General features: G+C 33.5%; 5 protein-coding genes across 11 annotated transcripts; 4 read left to right on the top strand and 1 right to left on the bottom strand.

Moving 5' to 3' along the window:
• The first annotated feature begins 33 nt into the window (after positions 1-33).
• Mms19 (MMS19 nucleotide excision repair protein) lies at positions 34-4,696 on the top strand. Of its 3 annotated transcripts, XM_070298359.1 has the most exons (10): positions 49-579; positions 1,007-1,245; positions 1,334-1,666; positions 1,745-2,339; positions 2,443-2,724; positions 2,810-3,525; positions 3,615-3,872; positions 3,953-4,117; positions 4,199-4,404; positions 4,609-4,696. In XM_070298359.1, the coding sequence occupies exons 1-9, from the start codon at positions 483-485 to the stop codon at positions 4,391-4,393; spliced, it is 2,880 nt and encodes a 959-aa protein (XP_070154460.1). In that variant the 5' UTR covers positions 49-482; the 3' UTR covers positions 4,394-4,404; positions 4,609-4,696. The 3 variants fall into 3 exon arrangements, 2 of the variants coding, with proteins under 2 accessions (XP_070154460.1, XP_070154461.1); XR_011447144.1 differs by lacking the exons at positions 4,199-4,404; positions 4,609-4,696 and having other exon boundaries at positions 34-579; positions 3,615-3,677; positions 3,779-3,872; positions 3,953-4,041; XM_070298360.1 differs by lacking the exon at positions 4,609-4,696 and having other exon boundaries at positions 50-579; positions 4,199-4,543.
• Rtp (MORN repeat-containing protein retinophilin) lies at positions 4,668-6,332 on the top strand. 2 transcript variants are annotated; one of them, XM_070298362.1, is made up of 4 exons: positions 4,668-4,755; positions 4,937-5,120; positions 5,194-5,321; positions 5,486-6,332. In XM_070298362.1, exons 1-4 carry the CDS (start codon positions 4,722-4,724, stop codon positions 5,632-5,634), a joined length of 495 nt encoding a protein of 164 aa, XP_070154463.1. In that variant the 5' UTR covers positions 4,668-4,721; the 3' UTR covers positions 5,635-6,332. The 2 variants fall into 2 exon arrangements, with proteins under 2 accessions (XP_070154463.1, XP_070154464.1); XM_070298363.1 differs by having other exon boundaries at positions 5,212-5,321; positions 5,486-5,824.
• Positions 6,333-6,601: 269 nt separating this feature from the next.
• LOC138934518 (cuticular protein CPF1) lies at positions 6,602-8,386 on the top strand. The gene is made up of 2 exons (XM_070298365.1): positions 6,602-6,967; positions 7,110-8,386. Exons 1-2 carry the CDS (start codon positions 6,956-6,958, stop codon positions 7,524-7,526), a joined length of 429 nt encoding a protein of 142 aa, XP_070154466.1. The 5' UTR covers positions 6,602-6,955; the 3' UTR covers positions 7,527-8,386.
• A 1,454-nt stretch (positions 8,387-9,840) lies between these two features.
• LOC138934729 (pyridoxal phosphate homeostasis protein) lies at positions 9,841-12,870 on the bottom strand. Of its 4 annotated transcripts, none has more exons than XM_070298751.1 (4): positions 12,624-12,870; positions 11,807-12,167; positions 11,430-11,671; positions 9,841-11,328 (listed from the first exon to the last, which is right to left on the bottom strand). In XM_070298751.1, the coding sequence occupies exons 1-4, from the start codon at positions 12,678-12,680 to the stop codon at positions 11,254-11,256; spliced, it is 735 nt and encodes a 244-aa protein (XP_070154852.1). In that variant the 5' UTR covers positions 12,681-12,870; the 3' UTR covers positions 9,841-11,253. The 4 variants fall into 4 exon arrangements, with proteins under 4 accessions (XP_070154852.1, XP_070154853.1, XP_070154854.1 ...); XM_070298752.1 differs by having other exon boundaries at positions 12,642-12,870; XM_070298753.1 differs by having other exon boundaries at positions 9,848-11,328; positions 11,430-11,575; positions 12,360-12,869.
• Positions 12,871-13,329: 459 nt separating this feature from the next.
• LOC138934728 (uncharacterized) lies at positions 13,330-16,229 on the top strand. The gene is made up of 4 exons (XM_070298750.1): positions 13,330-13,633; positions 13,739-14,069; positions 14,614-14,879; positions 14,962-16,229. Exons 2-4 carry the CDS (start codon positions 13,987-13,989, stop codon positions 15,558-15,560), a joined length of 948 nt encoding a protein of 315 aa, XP_070154851.1. The 5' UTR covers positions 13,330-13,633; positions 13,739-13,986; the 3' UTR covers positions 15,561-16,229.
• The last annotated feature ends 8,282 nt before the right edge of the window (positions 16,230-24,511 follow it).

Below are 24,511 nucleotides of genomic sequence, written 5' to 3'. Positions count from 1 at the left end.
CTCCCCGCTATATTCTGCAACCTCGTAGCACATTTCATGTACTGCGTTCCGATATTCGCTGCCAATACTGAAAATCTCTAGTGTACGTGACGTAAACTATAGATTTTCAATACTGGCAGTGAATATCGGAACGCAGCCATGGACTGCTGATGACAGTGGAAGGTGGAAGGGATAATCGCACAATAAAGCCTGATTGGTTGGCAAAAAATCAGCAGTACTGCTGATTAGGGATGGGCGATGTGTGAAAAAATAATCGATATTAAATTAATCGATGTTTGTATACATCGATGTTGATTAATCGATCATTTAAAAAAAAGTATCGATACATCGATTATTTTAACCGTCGGTTCATCTAACCGGACTTGATGAAATTGATCTTTAATGTTTTATGGAAACCGTGGTTATAGGTTATACTTGATTGTTGATTGTTCGGAGCTTTGTGATTTTGTGGCAATTTGTACATTAATAAGGTATTTTTAGATATGGCTATGTCTCCAAATTTTGATTTAAAAGAGAGACTAAATATTTGTTTCAAAGATGCAACAGCTCTGAATCCACTATGCAGAAGTATATCTTCCGGTACGTATTTTATATAAATACATATATAGAATATTATCTCATATATGTTACTTACTCATTTATATATTTCCTTTTTTAAAACATTTTTTAAATTTTATTGTTTAATATAAGATTAATGAATAATAATAGCAATAAGAAGATATCAAAATTAGGTTTTAACATTAGTCCTGTTTTAAAATGTAATTTATATAACAATATGCATTAATTTCTTTTATTATTTGTCTAGCATCAACTAATTATAATTTTAGGTTATATGCTTATATAAATTGTCTTTTGATTCTTTCTATAGCTATCTTGTGTGATATCTTATGTGTGATTCAACTTTAGATTTTATTTGTTATATACATATGCACACATATGTACACATACAAAATTAAGAATCATTCCAATTATAAGTTATGAAGGATATTAAAATGCTTTTTTTCAGAAATAGAATCTGGTTCAATGAAACTTAGCACATTTGTAGAAACACTAGGCTTTTATATGACGGATCAAAATGTTCTCACAAGGGAAAAAGGAGTTACAGCTCTTTCTTCTGTCTTGTCACAGCTACCCCGAGATTATCTTACCGAGTCAGAATTGTATTTTATTACAATGTTTTATTGTGATAGGATAAAAGATCATTATAATATCATACCATCTGTGTTGAATGGTATTCTAGCACTTGTGAGTATTTATTTTAGAGGCTATCTTTCTCTGTAGATCTTGTAAACCTTTTCTCTTGTCAAATGTTTATTTTTAAACTTTGTTTTAGGTAAACATGACTCATTTACCTCAGAATGCACCATCATCATTGTTAAGAGTTATGTTCGACAATGTTCAATGTCAGTCTCAGTTATTATCAGAACGTCGCAAAATATATGTAATATTCAAAATTTTGATAGAAAACAAACTAGATGATTTGAAATCTATGGAATCAAATTTAGTTTATGGTATTATTAATTCTATCGATGGTGAAAGAGATCCAAACAATCTTATGTTATTGTTTAATATACTACCACATTTTATAAAAAAATTTCCATTGGGACATTTAGCTGAAGAAATGTTTGAAGTTATGGCATGTTATTTCCCAGTTGATTTCAATCCTGTAATTACATTTATTTTTTTTTGCTTTATGCAATATTTAAAAAAATATAAATATATGAATTATAAATATTGTTTACAGTCTGGCACAGAGGATTTAAATGTGACACGAGAAGATTTGGCAAAAAGATTGATTCCTTGCTTATGCATTATTCCAGAGTTTGCTAATTATTGTATTCCTCTTATAGTTGACAAATTATATTCTACCCATAGGATTGCTAAACTTGATTCTTTAAATCTATTGCGCGAAGGCAGTCAAACATTTGGGTTGTTGAAAGTGAAATCGTATTTACCAAAATTATGGACAATTTTAAAGAAAGAAATTATGCCAGGAAAGGACTTCGAAATAAAAAATGCTGCTTTAGAAGCAATAACATCTTTAATTAAAGTTATATCAATCGATGAAGCTATTTGCAAAAATTTCATTGACAAAATAATTATTGACATAAAATTGTTCCTATCCGATGTGCAACTTACTTTTTATAGACCTGCTCAGGAATTTTTGGAGACTATAGCAATAATTAGTAAAACAATATGTGTACAAATCTTACAAGCTGTAATACCTTTATGTATTGGTCAATACTCTACGAGGAATTCCTCAAATGATAAAATTGCATTGATAGAAACTTTAAATAATTTTGTGAAAATTTCTTCTTATCATGGCTTTTGTATTCAAGGTAAGAATTTTTAACTTATAACACCATATCACTATTATCGGATTTTGTGAATTGTGTATGTAATGATATTAATATATGTTTTACGTGTATGCGAAATATGTAGACATTTCAGAATTATCATGGACAAATATACTTCAAATATATGTGGATGATTTAACAGTTGAGAATATAGAGTTGAAAAGCAAAATATTTGTCGGTTTAACAATCCAAAAGGCTTATTTAAACGATGTACAACGCACTATATTCTATAATGCGATATGCGATGAAATTGAAATAGGTCGCATCGAAATACAGATTATATGTCATACAGCTATTGTAGATTTTGCTACATTGTATCTTCAAGAAATATTATTGCTAATTAAAGACAGATTATTATCAAATACAGGTGAGTTATAAAAATGTATATACAGTTAACTAATTTATGTATAATTATCAATAGGAGTGTTAATAATATTATTGGAACGTTTCAGATGAAACGAGAGTAGAAATACTGAAACATAGGATAAAAGCTTTGATAGCAGTTGCAAAAATATATGAATTAGGTTATGTAATTCTCCCACAAATTATCACAATGTTAACAAACAATATTAATATTGACATATGTATTACAGCATTACTGAATATCCAGAAACTAATTGTTTCAAAGAAATCTGATTTCAATATACATCGATTTCTATATAAGGAATGTCACATTATTGATAAATTAATTTCATACAAGACAAATGTGGTTGATCATAAAATATTGATATCTAATGTTTGCCAATTAATTGTACGAAATCTTACAATTGAAGAACAATACACAATTGTAGCAAAGTATGCTGTGGCTTTAAATACAAAAACTTTGAAAACTGACGTGACTATAATAATGAATCTTTTGATTCCTTTACGGAAAGATATCAACTTATATATTAGCAATGATATGGTGGAAAATTTGTATAATCTTGCAGTCAACAGTCGCAGTCCGGATATAAAGCAAACAAGCTGTAAATTTTTATCTGTTTTATTAAATAAAATGGAGATGGCAGATCTTAGTCGAATTGTATCTTATCTCGAAGACAAGATAAATAATAATTTAAAAGCAAATAATGATATTGAACTAAAGCAGAATACAGTTAATTTTCAAATTTGGATAACTAAAGCATTTATTACAAGAGGATATGGCAAATCTCAATATTTCTTGGAAAATGTATGTACAATTTAATATATAATTATATAACACATAATGCTTTCATATGCAAAAAATGATCAAATTTATACATTATATTATTTTTACAGCTTACACATCTATTAATTCACGACGAAATAGGTCAATTTCTAAGCGAACAATATCAAATTTTAGTAAGTAAATACGAAGATACTTTAATAGAGGAAAATTTCTGTAATATAAAAATATTTTATAAACAAAGAGTGTTTGAATATTTGTTGCAACAAACTATTAGTTTTACAAGCTCAAGTAGGCAGAATTATCTTATCGCTTTGGTACATTTATTGGAACAAATGCCTGAAGAATTATTATTTTTGCATTTGATCGAGGTAAGTTTCTTGCTAATCCTTTGGTGATAAAAAATAATAAATTTTACAATAAAATTGTGATTAATATATCGCGTTATTAGTTGGTGCCATTGCTGATCGAATCTCTAGCTCTTAGCAATGAGTATTTAATTCTCTGGACTTTGACGTCGCTTAAACTTTTACTCGATACAAAACACGACATATTTTTTGATAATGTACAGTGTGTCATACCAAGACTTATACAACTATCAGCACATCGAATTATGGTAATTACTCGCATCAACTATAATTTTTCAAACCATTTAGTTTGTTATTATGTAATCTTATATATTTCGATATATTAATAGGGTGTTAGAATCGCGGCTCTGGAATGCCTGGCGCATTATGCCTATTATCCCACTGTTTTAATCAATTCATACAAGCAAGTTGTATTAGACAAATTAGGAGTAATAATCGATGATCGCAAACGTTTAGTCAGGAAAGCTGCCGTGGAAGCGAGAATACGATGGTTTATAGCAGGTGCATCTGGGTCCAAAGAATGAACTATATTGCAGTTTAGTTTTACATATAAATTCGTCTAATATACGATTATATATATTTTATATTTTTCGCCTTATTTTATATATTCTGAAAAATGTAAATTTCTTATTGTTAAATATTTTTTTAATATAAAGACAAGTGATATTTATAAATTGGTATATACAGTTGCCTTTATTTGGATATTTATAATATTATTCACAATATATTTTTTCCTAAGCATCTTCTCTAAGGTTTCCTAATAACTATTCATTTCGTGGATATCTTTCTTAATCGAGTAAAGGATTGATCTTTGTGTAAGTGGATTAAAATCACGACCGAACTAGCTTAGATATGCTCAGTGGGTGTAATGCAAACATGGGCGATGGTGAGAATATAATATTCACGCTTCACTTTACTTTAGGATATTATTAATATTCTACTTTTATCATAGTGTCAATTAGATAGATGTGAAATATTGAAGAATTTTTTTCAAATTTTTCAATTTAACTCGAATTAAATTTTTCATCAAATATTTGTGCATGACACACATATATGCGCTTCTGTAGGCGTGGTAAAGAATGGTGCGTATAAATATGATGATGATACAAAATATATCGGAGATTGGAATCGTAAGGGATTGAAACACGGTGCCGGTTTGTTAATTCTTCCGGACGGAACACGATATGAAGGAGCATTTCAGAATGGATTATGTTCTGGCTTGGGAATTATTATATTTCCCGATGGAGCAAAGTAACATCGCAAATTTATTTCGCGTTTTTATATCGCCTTCCACTTAATAATATCGTTGCATTTATAAAAAAAGTACATTTTTCATTCTTAGATACGAAGGCGAGTTTATGCAAGGATGGTTCCATGGCCATGGTGTATTTTGGAGAGCCGACGGTATGAAATTCGAAGGGGAATTTCGTGGGGGTCGTGTCTGGGGCTTAGGTAGATGTGAATCAGATTATATAATAAATAATTATGGAACTTTATAATTTTTTAATTCGAAAAGGGTATTGTGAGTGTTTTTAGATCGAGCTTTTTATATAAGTTGCATATGTATAACTGTTTACAATTAGTTATATATTAGTTATATGTTATTTATTGAATAGGTTTAGTGACTTATGCCGATGGATCGCACGGATTTCCAAGGAATGAAGGTTTTTTTCAAGATTGCAGATTAGTAAGACGACGACGTTGTCCGGACATAGTACAAAAAGCGCAAAAAATTTCCATGATGGCACGTGCGCAATGTAATTGAACGGGAATAGACATTTAGAGCTAGTACATACATATAACTAAAAAAGAAGACATGTATAGATAGTCTTCGTTCACTAGAGTCCGTATTTCTCTTTGCAAATAAAACAAAAATAAAAACACATCTATATGTGTCTATATATATCTTTATTGATATTCATATATTGATATTCATACTTGAGAGAGGGAGAGGTGAGAGAGAGAGAGAGAGAGAGAGAGAGAGAGAGAGAGAGAGAGAGAGAATCTTATAATTTCCTCCTTATATTGTATCGAATATCGTTGGCATTTCTGCTCATGCGTGCGAGTAAAACTTTAATTTTTGAAACATTTTTCGAGTAAATAGTATACAGTTAAAAAATGAAAATATCTATCTTAATACACATATTAGTTATATAAAATTGAAATTTAAATGCAAACAATATTTGTGATGTCAATCTCTTGAATTCAGAACGAAATGTTATTATAATGAGTTCAAAAGAAAAAGTTGGAGAGAGGGAACAACAAGGCTAGACTACTTTCCGCTCAGAGAGGCGTGGTCTCCAAGCCGGATGTTCCAGTTTTAAAGACACGAAGGTACTAAGGGATAATACCAACATCAATATATAAAAATACGCTTTTAATGTCTTGGTACGACAATATATTATTACTATTTCGATTTTATATTTTGTTATACATTCTATCGAACATTTTACTGGAACATGAAGAGAGATCGAAATTTTAAATTTATAAATTTAATTTAAGGGTATATATACACGAGTAAGTTTTACATATTTTCCTACATTTTTCATATCCTATTTTCTTTTATTTTATTTACGCGAAAAGATCGTCTTTAAAAATTTTGTAAATATACAATATATATATTCTTGTTAAGAATAATATGTTAAATAATAAATCACAAATAAAAAGAGCACAACGTACAGCAAAATAAAAACACACAAAAGTTATTAAAATAGAATAATATTCAAGGAGAAAGATAGAAATAAATATTCAATTTTTGAGAAGAGCATTATCTATTTTTGTATATAAAACTTAATAAAAGAAAAACACACTTCACAAAAAAAATGCAATATTTATAAGTTTTTCTTATTGGAACGGTATATGAAACTTAACGAGGAGTAAGACGTTCGCACGCACAATGGCGCAATATTAAATTTATCCTTGACACTCTCTCTCCCACTGTAGGGAACTTGTGTACATCGAAAGATTTCGTGGTTCATCGTTTGTCCGTTAAGTATAAAAGTACCGATTGTCACCGGGAGTAGCATTCGTATTTCGGCACAGACGTAGAATACTCATCGCAAGATTTACCTAAAATAATAAAAACAATGGCAGTTAAGGTACGTTATACGCGTATATCATTTAATATGATTTACAATCATGTAACTACATTTATTTATCAGACTCATAAGATAAGAATAATATATAAATCATATAGTTGAAAATTTATAAATCAATATTAATGGAAATCCTATATTTCAGCTATTTGTAATAGTTTGCGTTTTGGCCGCGGCCAATGCCGGCTATGTTGGAGTGTCTCCCACCTTACAATATCAAATCGCGTCAATAGCGCATGTTCAACCCCATGCTATTACATCGACATCCGATAATATATTACGCAGCCATGGTAATTTGGCACAAATAGCTACGCAAACGAAAACCATCGACACGCCTTTCTCTAGTTCGAGCAAGACTGACATTCGCGTAAGCAATCCGGCTGTCACGTACGCGCACATTGCTCATCCAGCTACTCCATTGACGTACACTGATGCAGCTGCAGCCATACCGGTGTCGGCGGCTATACGTACTCCGGCCGCTCTCGGAGTCGCTTACTCGCCGGCGGTCGAGGTATCTCACATGAGCTATAGCAGTCCAATTGGAATTGCTTACGCCTACTAAATATAGAATCGATTACATACTCGTCAGCTTTTTTCTTTTCATATAATATAATAGATAAATAAATATATGTATATGGACACATATTTATATCCAAATATTCTTCAACAATTATAATTTGTGTATGCAACGAACTACACATGTTTTTTTAATAACATTACACACAATTGCGCAATATATAAGAATCATTTTATAACTTTTAAGTTCTCCTCTAAAATTGTAAAATACATCGCGTAAAAAAATATTATATATATAAAAATTTATTTGTATATGATGGACGTATTGAGTAAAACATTTTCTCTGATAGAAATAAGAATAAAGTTCAAATATTTTCTATATCGAATTTTTTATTACTAATTCATATCTTTCGTTTGGTCCTTGTTAATAATTTCTAGAATTTAAAATATGGAGGAAAATCTTTTTTGATAGAAAAAAAATTAGCTTTAGAAAATTGTGAAATGTGTATATATTAGCGAATTGTATCTGATTAAGGGCGGTGTATTTTGCTGTAACATATGATGCAATGTGCCGGTGGCATGTTTTATATATCATTTAACGCGACAAGTTTAGCTTGTTAGCTTAAGTCCTAATCCTAGGCTGCGTTCAGAAACATCCCCGGATGCACACGAATGTCGTTCTATCTTTGTTCAACTTTTAGTAAATAATAAAGATAGAACGCTTGTGTGCAATCGGGGATGTTTCTGAACGCAGGGCTAGAGGTGCAGCTAATCCGATAGTCACGATAGTGGGTTGAGCCCATGCAGCGGCAGGAGCGGTAGCGATCAATGGCGCTGCAACATTATTTAATATTTAATATTTAATGTTTATTTAAGTAGACGGACAGAGAGAGAGAGAGAGAGAGAGAGAGGGGGGGGAGGGGAGAAGAGGAGGAGGGGAGAAGGGGAGGAAGAGAGAGAAAAACAAGGAGAAAGACTTATATTTCTTTGCAAATTGATCATCCGCAAGAAAATTACATTGAATTCTACTATATGGGTTATTTGATGAAGAGCGATATACATTATTGATTATATATATAATTTATATCTATACGTAAATAATGTCATCTCGCGATGACGCAATATGTCTTTTGTCTTTCTTTTAAAGATATCCGTCTCTTTTTTTGACTATGCTTGCACATGCTACAACATGTGCTACAACATAATTTATATTAATTGTAATAAAAATGATGAAATATAATGACGACTTATACACTAAGCAATTATACACACACATATATGTATACATATATGTATTATGCAATAATAAATAATTTTAAACAGACTTTTATCCGCTCCGAAAATACACTTCTTTAAAGATGCCCTCACAGCACCGAACATTGCAGTAAGATTTATAAGGAGATTACAAACTTACACATTTTACTCATTTTACTTTCAAACTCGTCTAGTATACTTTTGATGCATTTTTTTCCAAAAACTTAGTATTTGTATGTGTATCGAACGCATGGTAGCGAGCGCTATACTCATGTTATTGCATCACGTATAGTTGATGTAATGTGTATATATTATCTCTTGCGAAGCCATGAATAAATTTTATGATCCCGGCGACAATCATACAAAATATATTAAAAAATATATGTGAACAATATTTATATATTTATGCCTGACATTTTAATTTCAAACTATGAGATTATATCCTGTAGAATTAAAAATAATCATTTCAAGGAACAGAAATTGCAACATATATGTTTCTATAAAAATATTTTCATTAAACTTTCTTAATAATTGACGAACAATGCGTATAAATTTGCGAGAAAAAAAGTAAAAATAATTTTTTAAACTTTTCTTTAACTTGTCGAGAGCGGTAATTTACGCAATTTTTGACCTTGCAAAAGATACATTTGTGAACCATGTTCTTGTAAAAGAAAAAAAGAAAGAAAAACGATGAAGGTGACCTACATATGTACATGATGTATGGTTAAAGATTGAAACTGGACCACGCCCTTTTATCTTATATTTGTCTTAATTTTTTCATATACCAATAAATTAAGAGTAAAATTCATTTTTCAATTATTTTATAATATTAATATTTATAAATATATAAGTTTTATAATTGTGTAAAAGAGAGAGAATTGATTATTTCAAAGCTGTAGAGAAAAAGGCATAATATTATTTGACAACCAAACATATATATTTCAATCTCTGACAAATCTTTTATCGAGTATTTATTAATATTAGAATTCTCCTTGTTCTTACCTCATGTTAAAAATTAATAATAACATTATTATTGAGAAATATCCCAGCAAACACATTTTTATAACTATGTTATAACGGTTACATAACTCAGTGTAATCGAATATAACGAGTAATATTACAGGATTGTAACATGTAGTACACTCATCATTCCTTGTAATTTCCCACTCAAGTACATTAACGATATTTATTTGTTTGAAAAACTTTTATTTCATTCTTTCCATGTATCTGATATTATATACACGCATTTATAAGTGGGGAGCACATATTGATTAAACATTTGTTATTAAATAAGAAGAAAGTCTAGTAATTTTCACTTAAGTTCCCGCAAGTTTGTTTCACACGTAGCGGAAGAATATGAAATATATACATATTCTGAAAGCTGATATTTCAACGCGTCTTTCTATGCGATTTGTATGTGGATTTGTCAATTTTAAGTGTGTTTATGTTAAAAGTGAAAATGAAGAAAAATAAGGTGCATTTTCGTCATTTAATGCTCTTTTATTTTCGGAAAGGAAAAAATATTATACAAACAGCAAAAAAGATATGTGCCGTTTATGGAAATGATGCCATAGCTGAAAGTACTGTTCGCAAGTGGTTTGCTCAGTTCAGAAGTGGCAATTTTGATTTGGAAGAATGTTCCGGCAGGCCTGCAGTCGTTGATGATGATCAAATCGTAACGCTAATTGAAAATAATCCACGTTACATGACATGGGACATCGCAGAGATACTCCACACATCTCATATAAGCGCGTGAGATATTTAAACATTGTCTTTGAATTTTGCTTAAAAAATGCTACGAACTTACATATATACCGACTCAATATTTAGTTATGAATAATTGATAATATCTGCGCAAGGCCGTTAATATTATGATATGATCAGGATATAATTATGACACATACACAGTTTGCTTAACTCATACTGAAACTTGAATATATTTATATATTTATACACATTTTGTACATCTATTTTTATTTCATGTATATATATACACACATATACATACACAACGTAATTTGTGCCCATTAAATATGTAGGATTATTCCTCAATAAAATGTGATAATTGCCGCGCGGCTGATAGCGCGCGTGGCTATATAGTATTGTATATACTATCCGACGCGCGATTCACATATGTATATGTTTATGTATACATCTATTATATATACCTATGTATATGTTGATTTCATATCGAGGTAAATTATATATTATATACTTTTTCTCAATATTATAAAATGCAAAAATTTTGTAGAAATGTTTTCGCGATTTGCTTGTTTTAAAATTCATTGAAAGAAAAAATGTGCAATCTGTTCAGTATAATAATTACAATTTAATATATCGCATTGCGATATAAGATGCAACAATATCATTCATTGCAGAAGGTAAAAAAACATACAAATATGTATTTGTATGTAAAAAAATTCAGTAAAATTCAGTTCATCATTTACTTCTATAATAATTTTCATTTTATCTTAAAATAAGCAAAAAAAGAAAAATATTATAATTCTTATATCATTTCTTTACAAGATATTCTTTTGTGGTCTATCACCAAAAATAGCCGTTCCTACTCTTACATTTGTGCTGCCAAGTTCAATCTATAGTAGAAAATGAAAATTGCATTTAATGCAAGTGTATAAAGATGTATAAAATTTATCAACAGCACTATTCAAAAATAAATTGCATTTAAATATCTCACCGCATGTTCATAGTCGCTAGACATTCCCATTGATAATTCAACATTTTTCATATCAATCCCCAATTCGTCACTTATCTTTTCTCTGCATTTTATCAAACAGACAAAATCTGGATTTGGACCATTCGCAATATTATATCCAAACATACCTATTGTCATAAGACCCATGAATTTCAAATTATGGCAATTATTTATAACATGCTTTACAAGACTTAATACTTGTATAATATCGCAGCCATTTTTTTCTGTAAGAAAAATAGCAATTTTTATATAGATGTACAAAATAATGTGCATAATGTAAATAAGTAGAAAAAGAAATTATATTTTACATAATTTTCTTACAAAAAAATACAGAACGTGATATAATTATATTTAAATACCTTTTTCTTGACTCGTGTTAATTTGTACCATAACATTTAATTTGCTATTATCGCTCTTTCGAAATCTTGGCCATGAATTATTAAGCACATCTGCGAGTTTGTCGTTACTAACAGTTTCTATGATATATAAATTTGGTACATTTAAAATTTTATTGATCTTATTTCTTTGTAAATTGCCTATAAAATGCCATTGAATTTCTTTGCATTTTTCAAGAATCTGTGGATTTAAAGCTTTTTCTATCAATTCATTTACATAATTTTCACCAAAATGTCTTTGACCGGCTTCATAGGCGGATAATATCGATTCCGTGGATTGCAACTTGCTAACGGCTACAAGTCGCGGTTCAAAATATCGATGTTTCTAGAAAAAATGATATATATATATATATATATATATATATATATTTTTTTTTAATTTGCATGATCTAATCTTGGGATTAATTTTCGTATCGCAATGTCCTTTATATATTTCGCAATGTAAATTTATTAAAAATTCTAAATAAGTATATATTTAATAATATAGTATAAATCTCTTAAATATAAAGAAAGATACCGATTCTCTTTTCGTAGCAGCATATAATATTTTATCGCGGACTGATCTCAGATTTACTGCTATCTCTGCCATGTTGTATTTAAATAATATTATAAATTTTTCTAATCAATGTATGAGAGAGAAACGAAGAGATTGCCCGTGTGTTCGTGCATACACGCGAGAATGTACATATGCTACATTCTTTTTTCAATAAAGGATAGAAATATCCCTCTCTCTTTCTCTCTATGTGACATACCGTGACATAATATAAATATAAGTATGTACACAGTAGTGATACTGAACTTGAGTTGTCAGCGCTTTTGATGTGTTGTTCCAAGTCATATGACCCGTCGCCACTTTGAATTATTTAACACCATAGACATAGTATATCTAGACCGAGTGTTGAGAAGTGAGGGCCAAGGTGCACGTAGAAAAGGACATACTCTGTTCCGTGTCTTCCTTGCGCTCTCTCTCACTCGCATGTAGCATAGCGAAAGAATACGCTATCCTACGTGCGAGCAAGAGAGAACATAAGGAGCACAAAACAGAGTATGTCCTTTTCTACGTGCATCTTTACCCCCACTCCTTAAATAAAGGCAAACGCGCTCGATCTAGGGCCGGTATTCATAGTCAGTTCTTATTTCAAGATCGTTGCGCGTTCCAGTATGGTATATAGTTCAGTGATCAAGATCAATGAATGCGTTCAAAAATCCTACCCATAGGGTAGAATAGAGGTTAATTGACCGATCAGTAGCGAGATTCTCTAACGTCTTAGCGACGATTGTTTAACGAGCGATAGCCTATGAGAGTTGCGCTTTTCATCAGAATTGTCCTTGCCATTGGCTATCGCTAGTTAATGATACCGAAAAATGTAACAAGTTACTGAATCCCGCTATAGGACAAAGAAATCTTTGTTCCGATTGGTCAATCTTCAATCTTCCATTTCAATGTTCAATGTATGGTCCGATACGGGCTTAAAATTGCATTCCGTTTGATATTACGACAATTTTGAATAATTTAATCGACCAATCGAAAAGAAAAAAACAAAGATTTCTTTGCTTCGATTGGTCAATCAAATGTTTCGAAACTTTCGTAGCATTAAACGGAGCGTATCTATCGTTCACAGCATCTTGTGACTTGTGACTACTTGTCGCAATGATGTGCAGAAGCCATTCGGGATTGTTTGTCAATCATTATGTTTATTAATACTACGTTAATTCACTGCTATTTTTGTCAAAAGAGAGAGCCAGAAGAATCGTAACTATGAAGTTAATCATCAAAATCTTAATAAGAAAGTAAGTATCGAATTATATTTTTTATCTCTTCTATCTCTCACATTTCTATCTCTTCATTGTATATTAATAGATTTTTCCATATTCTAAACATTTGCCAAATTGCAGATCAATCGAATGATAACTTGGTCCAAATCCTAAAAGTGGCACACCATTGTCACTAATTTTTTCAATTATACAATTGTATAAACAGAGTATTATTACATATGAATATACAACAATGAAAAATTAATATTACGGATAATAATGCTCAGATATAAATTTTTGGCATGTTATTTCACGCATCTGTATATTATTGATTAATATAAAGAATTCAAGTTCGTTATTGGGTTACAAAATTACAAAATTGTACAAACATGGACAATTCAAGGCAACAAGACAGATCTCTCAGCAGTGGAATTTCATTGCCACAGTGGATGAAAGGAAAAATGGATAATAGGTAGGTTTTATTTCCAAATAACTTTGTTATTATCTACGTATTTATAAAATAATCTAGTCATTATCTTTCTAGAAACTTTCTCGAGAGAACATATAAATCAAGTAGTATTAAAATAAAACTGTTATCATGTTACATATTTGATATTTTGCCAGATTGGCCAATGTATTATTCATAGTTATACATTCATATAAATACACACAGATATTCAAATACATAAATCGCTTTTGGTATATCCATTTGCTTGTTATTATATATATATATTTTTTTAAATACAGGTCTTATACGAATATATGAATATATTAAACCTTATTGAAGATTGAAAACTATTTAATTAGAAACTATCTTTCATAAAATTAGCATAGAAAATTTATATTGTTATTAAGAAATTTTCTATACGTCAATATTAATATATCTTCTCTTGTTACTTTTTATCGAAAAATGATTTTCATATGTATTATATAGAGACAATTTATGTTTTAAATTTTTGATAATATAAAAGAATAAAATGATATTTAAGAAGTGTACATACTTTTTTTTTCTTTAGATTCGACTTTGACGAAGCTGCATTCAGTCCACCATCTTACGACGATAGTTTCTTTTATATAAAATATTCAAAATCACAAAATCCTGAAGTATCGCAACAAGGATTGAAACATATTGTAACTGAGGCTTTGAATGAAAATATCACGAGTTCTACAAATCAAATAGGGAATGAAAAATCTATTTCCAATTTAAAAAATGTCAAGGAGATTGATTTTAGCAAACATCCTTTGCCATGCCAACCGTTTATACCGATTATAAACAGTAAAAGTATATATTATTAAAATCTTTATTTCTCTGAAATATTATGCTTTTAAATATCGATGCCTTTCTTTATATTATCGCTTTTTAGCCGATGATATTAAATCTCGGAAGATTCCAGAAGCAAGCGGAAGCATAAAACCCAAATCGCAGGGAACGGACGACGGTTTTCACGGTGAACCGGCTCTTTGCGGCAAATCAATCGTTCACGTAGCAAATCAAATGATGTCCGGTAAATTTGTTAAAATGTTGGTGTCAGATCCGCAATCTCAGCAGACGGATAACCAATTAAAAAATGTTAGCAAGTCATTACCAGCGACACCACTGACATCGCCGACAGGAACTCCAGATAGTTCACCGAAAGCGCGTAGAAAAATTCACGCTAACAGATACTTCACGGGCGCGTTTGTACCAGACAAAGAGAAATATCGGGGTAATTGGATTTTGGCAAGCATATTAGGTCATTCTAGAGAAACAATTACCGCAAAAATAGAAGAAGAAGACGAACCCTTCGTAGACGTGGAACCACGCAAGCCGCTTAATCGAAAAAAGTCGATATCTTCACAAAATCTTACATATATAGGAAAAGAAGAAAAATTGGCGGACAAGTCGCCGGTTTACGTAAATATATTCGAAGCTAAACCATCCGAATTAAGAGAAATGAATTTTTGGTCACCGACTTCCATGTGAAACCTTAAATTCGATTCAATTATACAACTATATAGATAGTAATTATATAACTGTGCTTCTACCAAAGCATATATTCGAATTAATTTAGGTTAATTCTATACAATTATAAACAATGCATAGCTCTAATTCTTTATATCAGTATCTCGGCAACGTTTCATACGACATATATATTTACATATTTTACATATTCGGATTCTTATAAGTTAAATATCTCGAAAACAACGATCAATAGTATTAGTATTGTATATTCGCAATACAGTAGAATTACGTGGAACGGGTTACGTCTATACATAACTCAAAAGATACAACCCTGCATCCGTAATCGCATCAAATAAAATATATCTTTTACATGAATTAGATAAATAAATTAACAATAAATAATCAATAATGAAACAAATCTTCCAATCGTCTCGTAATAATAAAATATAAAATCACTATATCCGGAAAAGAAGTATAATCGAAAAGGAATAATATTACAGAAAGGTAATTAGATAGGTAATCAATAAGCTATTCAATTATCCTTTCAACTAAGTTTTCTCAATATTATAATTATAAGCGAGATGTAACAGTTTAAACCGCACTATTAACTTTATATGTTTCATATACGTTGCACTAATAACTTTAGCTACGAACTATATTTTCGTTAGTAAAAAAAAAAAAAAAAAAAAATCGACTTTGATAACTCGAACGCAAAACGGATTGTTGATATAATCGTGTATATAATGGCATTATTTAAACGTAAAAATTGATATTTTGTATTACATATATTCGTTTTTCGTATATCTTAGAACATAACGCATAATTTACACATATATATTAAATTTGTCAAATTCTACAAATTCCCGTAAAAGTATGTTTTAATTATGTATATATGACACTCGAATTATAATAAAATATGACATATGCAATATAAATTATATATATCGTTCATTTTTTTCAGATTTTCCTACTGTATCTATATAGCAAATTAATTAAAAAAAAAAGAAAAAAATTAGCAGAGGAAAAATCTTATAAATTATAGACAATATATATATATGAGTAGGTTGTCCGACAAGTAACCAAACGAAAGGTGAAAGTAGATTGGGTCAAATTGAAGAGAAAAGTCTTGTATCATTTTGCGATTTTTGTAATAATTATTAAGAAATTAATAAAACAAAAAAAAAAAAAAAAAAAATCGATCAATATTTTTTTTTTTTTTTTTTTAACTTTATAACATAGGATGTGCATGGGGGAAGGGTGTGTGTGTATGAATGCTATGTTATGTACGCGTGTGCGTGTGTGTGTATGTCATGCATGGCGAGAGTATGTATGTGATGTATATGTGTGTGTGTACGTTACGTACGTATTGTTGTTGTGTGTACGTTATGAAAGTGTGTGCGTACGCTACGTGTGTGTGTGCGTTGTCGTCGTCGGCCGGGTTAGGGTTAGGGTTAGGGTTAGGGTTAGGGTTAGGGTTAGGGTTAGGGTTAGGGTTAGGGTTAGGGTTAGGGTTAGGGTTAGGGTTAGGGTTAGGGTTAGGGTTAGGGTTAGGGTTAGGGTTAGGGTTAGGGTTAGGGTTAGGGTTAGGGTTAGGGTTAGGGTTAGGGTTAGGGTTAGGGTTAGGGTTAGGGTTAGGGTTAGGGTTAGGGTTAGGGTTAGGGTTAGGGTTAGGGTTAGGGTTAGGGTTAGGGTTAGGGTTAGGGTTAGGGTTAGGGTTAGGGTTAGGGTTAGGGTTAGGGTTAGGGTTAGGGTTAGGGTTAGGGTTAGGGTTAGGGTTAGGGTTAGGGTTAGGGTTAGGGTTAGGGTTAGGGTTAGGGTTAGGGTTAGGGTTAGGGTTAGGGTTAGGGTTAGGGTTAGGGTTAGGGTTAGGGTTAGGGTTAGGGTTAGGGTTAGGGTTAGGGTTAGGGTTAGGGTTAGGGTTAGGGTTAGGGTTAGGGTTAGGGTTAGGGTTAGGGTTAGGGTTAGGGTTAGGGTTAGGGTTAGGGTTAGGGTTAGGGTTAGGGTTAGGGTTAGGGTTAGGGTTAGGGTTAGGGTTAGGGTTAGGGTTAGGGTTAGGGTTAGGGTTAGGGTTAGGGTTAGGGTTAGGGTTAGGGTTAGGGTTAGGGTTAGGGTTAGGTTAGGTTAGGTTAGGTTAGGTTAGGTTAGGTTAGGTTAGGTTAGGTTAGGTTAGGTTAGGTTAGGTTAGGTTAGGTTAGGTTAGGTTAGGTTAGGTTAGGTTAGGTTAGGTTAGGTTAGGTTAGGTTAGGTTAGGTTAGGTTAGGTTAGGTTAGGTTAGGTTAGGTTAGGTTAGGTTAGGTTAGGTTAGGTTAGGTTAGGTTAGGTTAGGTTAGGTTAGGTTAGGTTAGGTTAGGTTAGGTTAGGTTAGGTTAGGTTAGGTTAGGTTAGGTTAGGTTAGGTTAGGTTAGGTTAGGTTAGGTTAGGTTAGGTTAGGTTAGGTTAGGTTAGGTTAGGTTAGGTTAGGTTAGGTTAGGTTAGGTTAGGTTAGGTTAGGTTAGGTTAGGTTAGGTTAGGTTAGGTTAGGTTAGGTTAGGTTAGGTTAGGTTAGGTTAGGTTAGGTTAGGTTAGGTTAGGTTAGGTTAGGTTAGGTTAGGTTAGGTTAGGTTAGGTTAGGTTAGGTTAGGTTAGGTTAGGTTAGGTTAGGTTAGGTTAGGTTAGGTTAGGTTAGGTTAGGTTAGGTTAGGTTAGGTTAGGTTAGGTTAGGTTAGGTTAGGTTAGGTTAGGTTAGGTTAGGTTAGGTTAGGTTAGGTTAGGTTAGGTTAGGTTAGGTTAGGTTAGGTTAGGTTAGGTTAGGTTAGGTTAGGTTAGGTTAGGTTAGGTTAGGTTAGGTTAGGTTAGGTTAGGTTAGGTTAGGTTAGGTTAGGTTAGGTTAGGTTAGGTTAGGTTAGGTTAGGTTAGGTTAGGTTAGGTTAGGTTAGGTTAGGTTAGGTTAGGTTAGGTTAGGTTAGGTTAGGTTAGGTTAGGTTAGGTTAGGTTAGGTTAGGTTAGGTTAGGTTAGGTTAGGTTAGGTTAGGTTAGGTTAGGTTAGGTTAGGTTAGGTTAGGTTAGGTTAGGTTAGGTTAGGTTAGGTTAGGTTAGGTTAGGTTAGGTTAGGTTAGGTTAGGTTAGGTTAGGTTAGGTTAGGTTAGGTTAGGTTAGGTTAGGTTAGGTTAGGTTAGGTTAGGTTAGGTTAGGTTAGGTTAGGTTAGGTTAGGTTAGGTTAGGTTAGGTTAGGTTAGGTTAGGTTAGGTTAGGTTAGGTTAGGTTAGGTTAGGTTAGGTTAGGTTAGGTTAGGTTAGGTTAGGTTAGGTTAGGTTAGGTTAGGTTAGGTTAGGTTAGGTTAGGTTAGGTTAGGTTAGGTTAGGTTAGGTTAGGTTAGGTTAGGTTAGGTTAGGTTAGGTTAGGTTAGGTTAGGTTAGGTTAGGTTAGGTTAGGTTAGGTTAGGTTAGGTTAGGTTAGGTTAGGTTAGGTTAGGTTAGGTTAGGTTAGGTTAGGTTAGGTTAGGTTAGGTTAGGTTAGGTTAGGTTAGGTTAGGTTAGGTTAGGTTAGGTTAGGTTAGGTTAGGTTAGGTTAGGTTAGGTTAGGTTAGGTTAGGTTAGGTTAGGTTAGGTTAGGTTAGGTTAGGTTAGGTTAGGTTAGGTTAGGTTAGGTTAGGTTAGGTTAGGTTAGGTTAGGTTAGGTTAGGTTAGGTTAGGTTAGGTTAGGTTAGGTTAGGTTAGGTTAGGTTAGGTTAGGTTAGGTTAGGTTAGGTTAGGTTAGGTTAGGTTAGGTTAGGTTAGGTTAGGTTAGGTTAGGTTAGGTTAGGTTAGGTTAGGTTAGGTTAGGTTAGGTTAGGTTAGGTTAGGTTAGGTTAGGTTAGGTTAGGTTAGGTTAGGTTAGGTTAGGTTAGGTTAGGTTAGGTTAGGTTAGGTTAGGTTAGGTTAGGTTAGGTTAGGTTAGGTTAGGTTAGGTTAGGTTAGGTTAGGTTAGGTTAGGTTAGGTTAGGTTAGGTTAGGTTAGGTTAGGTTAGGTTAGGTTAGGTTAGGTTAGGTTAGGTTAGGTTAGGTTAGGTTAGGTTAGGTTAGGTTAGGTTAGGTTAGGTTAGGTTAGGTTAGGTTAGGTTAGGTTAGGTTAGGTTAGGTTAGGTTAGGTTAGGTTAGGTTAGGTTAGGTTAGGTTAGGTTAGGTTAGGTTAGGTTAGGTTAGGTTAGGTTAGGTTAGGTTAGGTTAGGTTAGGTTAGGTTAGGTTAGGTTAGGTTAGGTTAGGTTAGGTTAGGTTAGGTTAGGTTAGGTTAGGTTAGGTTAGGTTAGGTTAGGTTAGGTTAGGTTAGGTTAGGTTAGGTTAGGTTAGGTTAGGTTAGGTTAGGTTAGGTTAGGTTAGGTTAGGTTAGGTTAGGTTAGGTTAGGTTAGGTTAGGTTAGGTTAGGTTAGGTTAGGTTAGGTTAGGTTAGGTTAGGTTAGGTTAGGTTAGGTTAGGTTAGGTTAGGTTAGGTTAGGTTAGGTTAGGTTAGGTTAGGTTAGGTTAGGTTAGGTTAGGTTAGGTTAGGTTAGGTTAGGTTAGGTTAGGTTAGGTTAGGTTAGGTTAGGTTAGGTTAGGTTAGGTTAGGTTAGGTTAGGTTAGGTTAGGTTAGGTTAGGTTAGGTTAGGTTAGGTTAGGTTAGGTTAGGTTAGGTTAGGTTAGGTTAGGTTAGGTTAGGTTAGGTTAGGTTAGGTTAGGTTAGGTTAGGTTAGGTTAGGTTAGGTTAGGTTAGGTTAGGTTAGGTTAGGTTAGGTTAGGTTAGGTTAGGTTAGGTTAGGTTAGGTTAGGTTAGGTTAGGTTAGGTTAGGTTAGGTTAGGTTAGGTTAGGTTAGGTTAGGTTAGGTTAGGTTAGGTTAGGTTAGGTTAGGTTAGGTTAGGTTAGGTTAGGTTAGGTTAGGTTAGGTTAGGTTAGGTTAGGTTAGGTTAGGTTAGGTTAGGTTAGGTTAGGTTAGGTTAGGTTAGGTTAGGTTAGGTTAGGTTAGGTTAGGTTAGGTTAGGTTAGGTTAGGTTAGGTTAGGTTAGGTTAGGTTAGGTTAGGTTAGGTTAGGTTAGGTTAGGTTAGGTTAGGTTAGGTTAGGTTAGGTTAGGTTAGGTTAGGTTAGGTTAGGTTAGGTTAGGTTAGGTTAGGTTAGGTTAGGTTAGGTTAGGTTAGGTTAGGTTAGGTTAGGTTAGGTTAGGTTAGGTTAGGTTAGGTTAGGTTAGGTTAGGTTAGGTTAGGTTAGGTTAGGTTAGGTTAGGTTAGGTTAGGTTAGGTTAGGTTAGGTTAGGTTAGGTTAGGTTAGGTTAGGTTAGGTTAGGTTAGGTTAGGTTAGGTTAGGTTAGGTTAGGTTAGGTTAGGTTAGGTTAGGTTAGGTTAGGTTAGGTTAGGTTAGGTTAGGTTAGGTTAGGTTAGGTTAGGTTAGGTTAGGTTAGGTTAGGTTAGGTTAGGTTAGGTTAGGTTAGGTTAGGTTAGGTTAGGTTAGGTTAGGTTAGGTTAGGTTAGGTTAGGTTAGGTTAGGTTAGGTTAGGTTAGGTTAGGTTAGGTTAGGTTAGGTTAGGTTAGGTTAGGTTAGGTTAGGTTAGGTTAGGTTAGGTTAGGTTAGGTTAGGTTAGGTTAGGTTAGGTTAGGTTAGGTTAGGTTAGGTTAGGTTAGGTTAGGTTAGGTTAGGTTAGGTTAGGTTAGGTTAGGTTAGGTTAGGTTAGGTTAGGTTAGGTTAGGTTAGGTTAGGTTAGGTTAGGTTAGGTTAGGTTAGGTTAGGTTAGGTTAGGTTAGGTTAGGTTAGGTTAGGTTAGGTTAGGTTAGGTTAGGTTAGGTTAGGTTAGGTTAGGTTAGGTTAGGTTAGGTTAGGTTAGGTTAGGTTAGGTTAGGTTAGGTTAGGTTAGGTTAGGTTAGGTTAGGTTAGGTTAGGTTAGGTTAGGTTAGGTTAGGTTAGGTTAGGTTAGGTTAGGTTAGGTTAGGTTAGGTTAGGTTAGGTTAGGTTAGGTTAGGTTAGGTTAGGTTAGGTTAGGTTAGGTTAGGTTAGGTTAGGTTAGGTTAGGTTAGGTTAGGTTAGGTTAGGTTAGGTTAGGTTAGGTTAGGTTAGGTTAGGTTAGGTTAGGTTAGGTTAGGTTAGGTTAGGTTAGGTTAGGTTAGGTTAGGTTAGGTTAGGTTAGGTTAGGTTAGGTTAGGTTAGGTTAGGTTAGGTTAGGTTAGGTTAGGTTAGGTTAGGTTAGGTTAGGTTAGGTTAGGTTAGGTTAGGTTAGGTTAGGTTAGGTTAGGTTAGGTTAGGTTAGGTTAGGTTAGGTTAGGTTAGGTTAGGTTAGGTTAGGTTAGGTTAGGTTAGGTTAGGTTAGGTTAGGTTAGGTTAGGTTAGGTTAGGTTAGGTTAGGTTAGGTTAGGTTAGGTTAGGTTAGGTTAGGTTAGGTTAGGTTAGGTTAGGTTAGGTTAGGTTAGGTTAGGTTAGGTTAGGTTAGGTTAGGTTAGGTTAGGTTAGGTTAGGTTAGGTTAGGTTAGGTTAGGTTAGGTTAGGTTAGGTTAGGTTAGGTTAGGTTAGGTTAGGTTAGGTTAGGTTAGGTTAGGTTAGGTTAGGTTAGGTTAGGTTAGGTTAGGTTAGGTTAGGTTAGGTTAGGTTAGGTTAGGTTAGGTTAGGTTAGGTTAGGTTAGGTTAGGTTAGGTTAGGTTAGGTTAGGTTAGGTTAGGTTAGGTTAGGTTAGGTTAGGTTAGGTTAGGTTAGGTTAGGTTAGGTTAGGTTAGGTTAGGTTAGGTTAGGTTAGGTTAGGTTAGGTTAGGTTAGGTTAGGTTAGGTTAGGTTAGGTTAGGTTAGGTTAGGTTAGGTTAGGTTAGGTTAGGTTAGGTTAGGTTAGGTTAGGTTAGGTTAGGTTAGGTTAGGTTAGGTTAGGTTAGGTTAGGTTAGGTTAGGTTAGGTTAGGTTAGGTTAGGTTAGGTTAGGTTAGGTTAGGTTAGGTTAGGTTAGGTTAGGTTAGGTTAGGTTAGGTTAGGTTAGGTTAGGTTAGGTTAGGTTAGGTTAGGTTAGGTTAGGTTAGGTTAGGTTAGGTTAGGTTAGGTTAGGTTAGGTTAGGTTAGGTTAGGTTAGGTTAGGTTAGGTTAGGTTAGGTTAGGTTAGGTTAGGTTAGGTTAGGTTAGGTTAGGTTAGGTTAGGTTAGGTTAGGTTAGGTTAGGTTAGGTTAGGTTAGGTTAGGTTAGGTTAGGTTAGGTTAGGTTAGGTTAGGTTAGGTTAGGTTAGGTTAGGTTAGGTTAGGTTAGGTTAGGTTAGGTTAGGTTAGGTTAGGTTAGGTTAGGTTAGGTTAGGTTAGGTTAGGTTAGGTTAGGTTAGGTTAGGTTAGGTTAGGTTAGGTTAGGTTAGGTTAGGTTAGGTTAGGTTAGGTTAGGTTAGGTTAGGTTAGGTTAGGTTAGGTTAGGTTAGGTTAGGTTAGGTTAGGTTAGGTTAGGTTAGGTTAGGTTAGGTTAGGTTAGGTTAGGTTAGGTTAGGTTAGGTTAGGTTAGGTTAGGTTAGGTTAGGTTAGGTTAGGTTAGGTTAGGTTAGGTTAGGTTAGGTTAGGTTAGGTTAGGTTAGGTTAGGTTAGGTTAGGTTAGGTTAGGTTAGGTTAGGTTAGGTTAGGTTAGGTTAGGTTAGGTTAGGTTAGGTTAGGTTAGGTTAGGTTAGGTTAGGTTAGGTTAGGTTAGGTTAGGTTAGGTTAGGTTAGGTTAGGTTAGGTTAGGTTAGGTTAGGTTAGGTTAGGTTAGGTTAGGTTAGGTTAGGTTAGGTTAGGTTAGGTTAGGTTAGGTTAGGTTAGGTTAGGTTAGGTTAGGTTAGGTTAGGTTAGGTTAGGTTAGGTTAGGTTAGGTTAGGTTAGGTTAGGTTAGGTTAGGTTAGGTTAGGTTAGGTTAGGTTAGGTTAGGTTAGGTTAGGTTAGGTTAGGTTAGGTTAGGTTAGGTTAGGTTAGGTTAGGTTAGGTTAGGTTAGGTTAGGTTAGGTTAGGTTAGGTTAGGTTAGGTTAGGTTAGGTTAGGTTAGGTTAGGTTAGGTTAGGTTAGGTTAGGTTAGGTTAGGTTAGGTTAGGTTAGGTTAGGTTAGGTTAGGTTAGGTTAGGTTAGGTTAGGTTAGGTTAGGTTAGGTTAGGTTAGGTTAGGTTAGGTTAGGTTAGGTTAGGTTAGGTTAGGTTAGGTTAGGTTAGGTTAGGTTAGGTTAGGTTAGGTTAGGTTAGGTTAGGTTAGGTTAGGTTAGGTTAGGTTAGGTTAGGTTAGGTTAGGTTAGGTTAGGTTAGGTTAGGTTAGGTTAGGTTAGGTTAGGTTAGGTTAGGTTAGGTTAGGTTAGGTTAGGTTAGGTTAGGTTAGGTTAGGTTAGGTTAGGTTAGGTTAGGTTAGGTTAGGTTAGGTTAGGTTAGGTTAGGTTAGGTTAGGTTAGGTTAGGTTAGGTTAGGTTAGGTTAGGTTAGGTTAGGTTAGGTTAGGTTAGGTTAGGTTAGGTTAGGTTAGGTTAGGTTAGGTTAGGTTAGGTTAGGTTAGGTTAGGTTAGGTTAGGTTAGGTTAGGTTAGGTTAGGTTAGGTTAGGTTAGGTTAGGTTAGGTTAGGTTAGGTTAGGTTAGGTTAGGTTAGGTTAGGTTAGGTTAGGTTAGGTTAGGTTAGGTTAGGTTAGGTTAGGTTAGGTTAGGTTAGGTTAGGTTAGGTTAGGTTAGGTTAGGTTAGGTTAGGTTAGGTTAGGTTAGGTTAGGTTAGGTTAGGTTAGGTTAGGTTAGGTTAGGTTAGGTTAGGTTAGGTTAGGTTAGGTTAGGTTAGGTTAGGTTAGGTTAGGTTAGGTTAGGTTAGGTTAGGTTAGGTTAGGTTAGGTTAGGTTAGGTTAGGTTAGGTTAGGTTAGGTTAGGTTAGGTTAGGTTAGGTTAGGTTAGGTTAGGTTAGGTTAGGTTAGGTTAGGTTAGGTTAGGTTAGGTTAGGTTAGGTTAGGTTAGGTTAGGTTAGGTTAGGTTAGGTTAGGTTAGGTTAGGTTAGGTTAGGTTAGGTTAGGTTAGGTTAGGTTAGGAGTACTCTGCGTTGATACCACTGCTT

The sequence above is a fragment of the Polyergus mexicanus genome, unplaced genomic scaffold (genome assembly GCF_030449975.1).
Source record: "Polyergus mexicanus isolate NDT 795.1 unplaced genomic scaffold, iyPolMexi1.0 SCAF_7, whole genome shotgun sequence".
NCBI classification, from domain to species: Eukaryota; Metazoa; Arthropoda; class Insecta; order Hymenoptera; family Formicidae; genus Polyergus; species Polyergus mexicanus.
The sequence above is the reverse complement of the archived record's forward strand: the minus strand, read 5'-3'. Positions and strand labels throughout refer to the sequence as shown.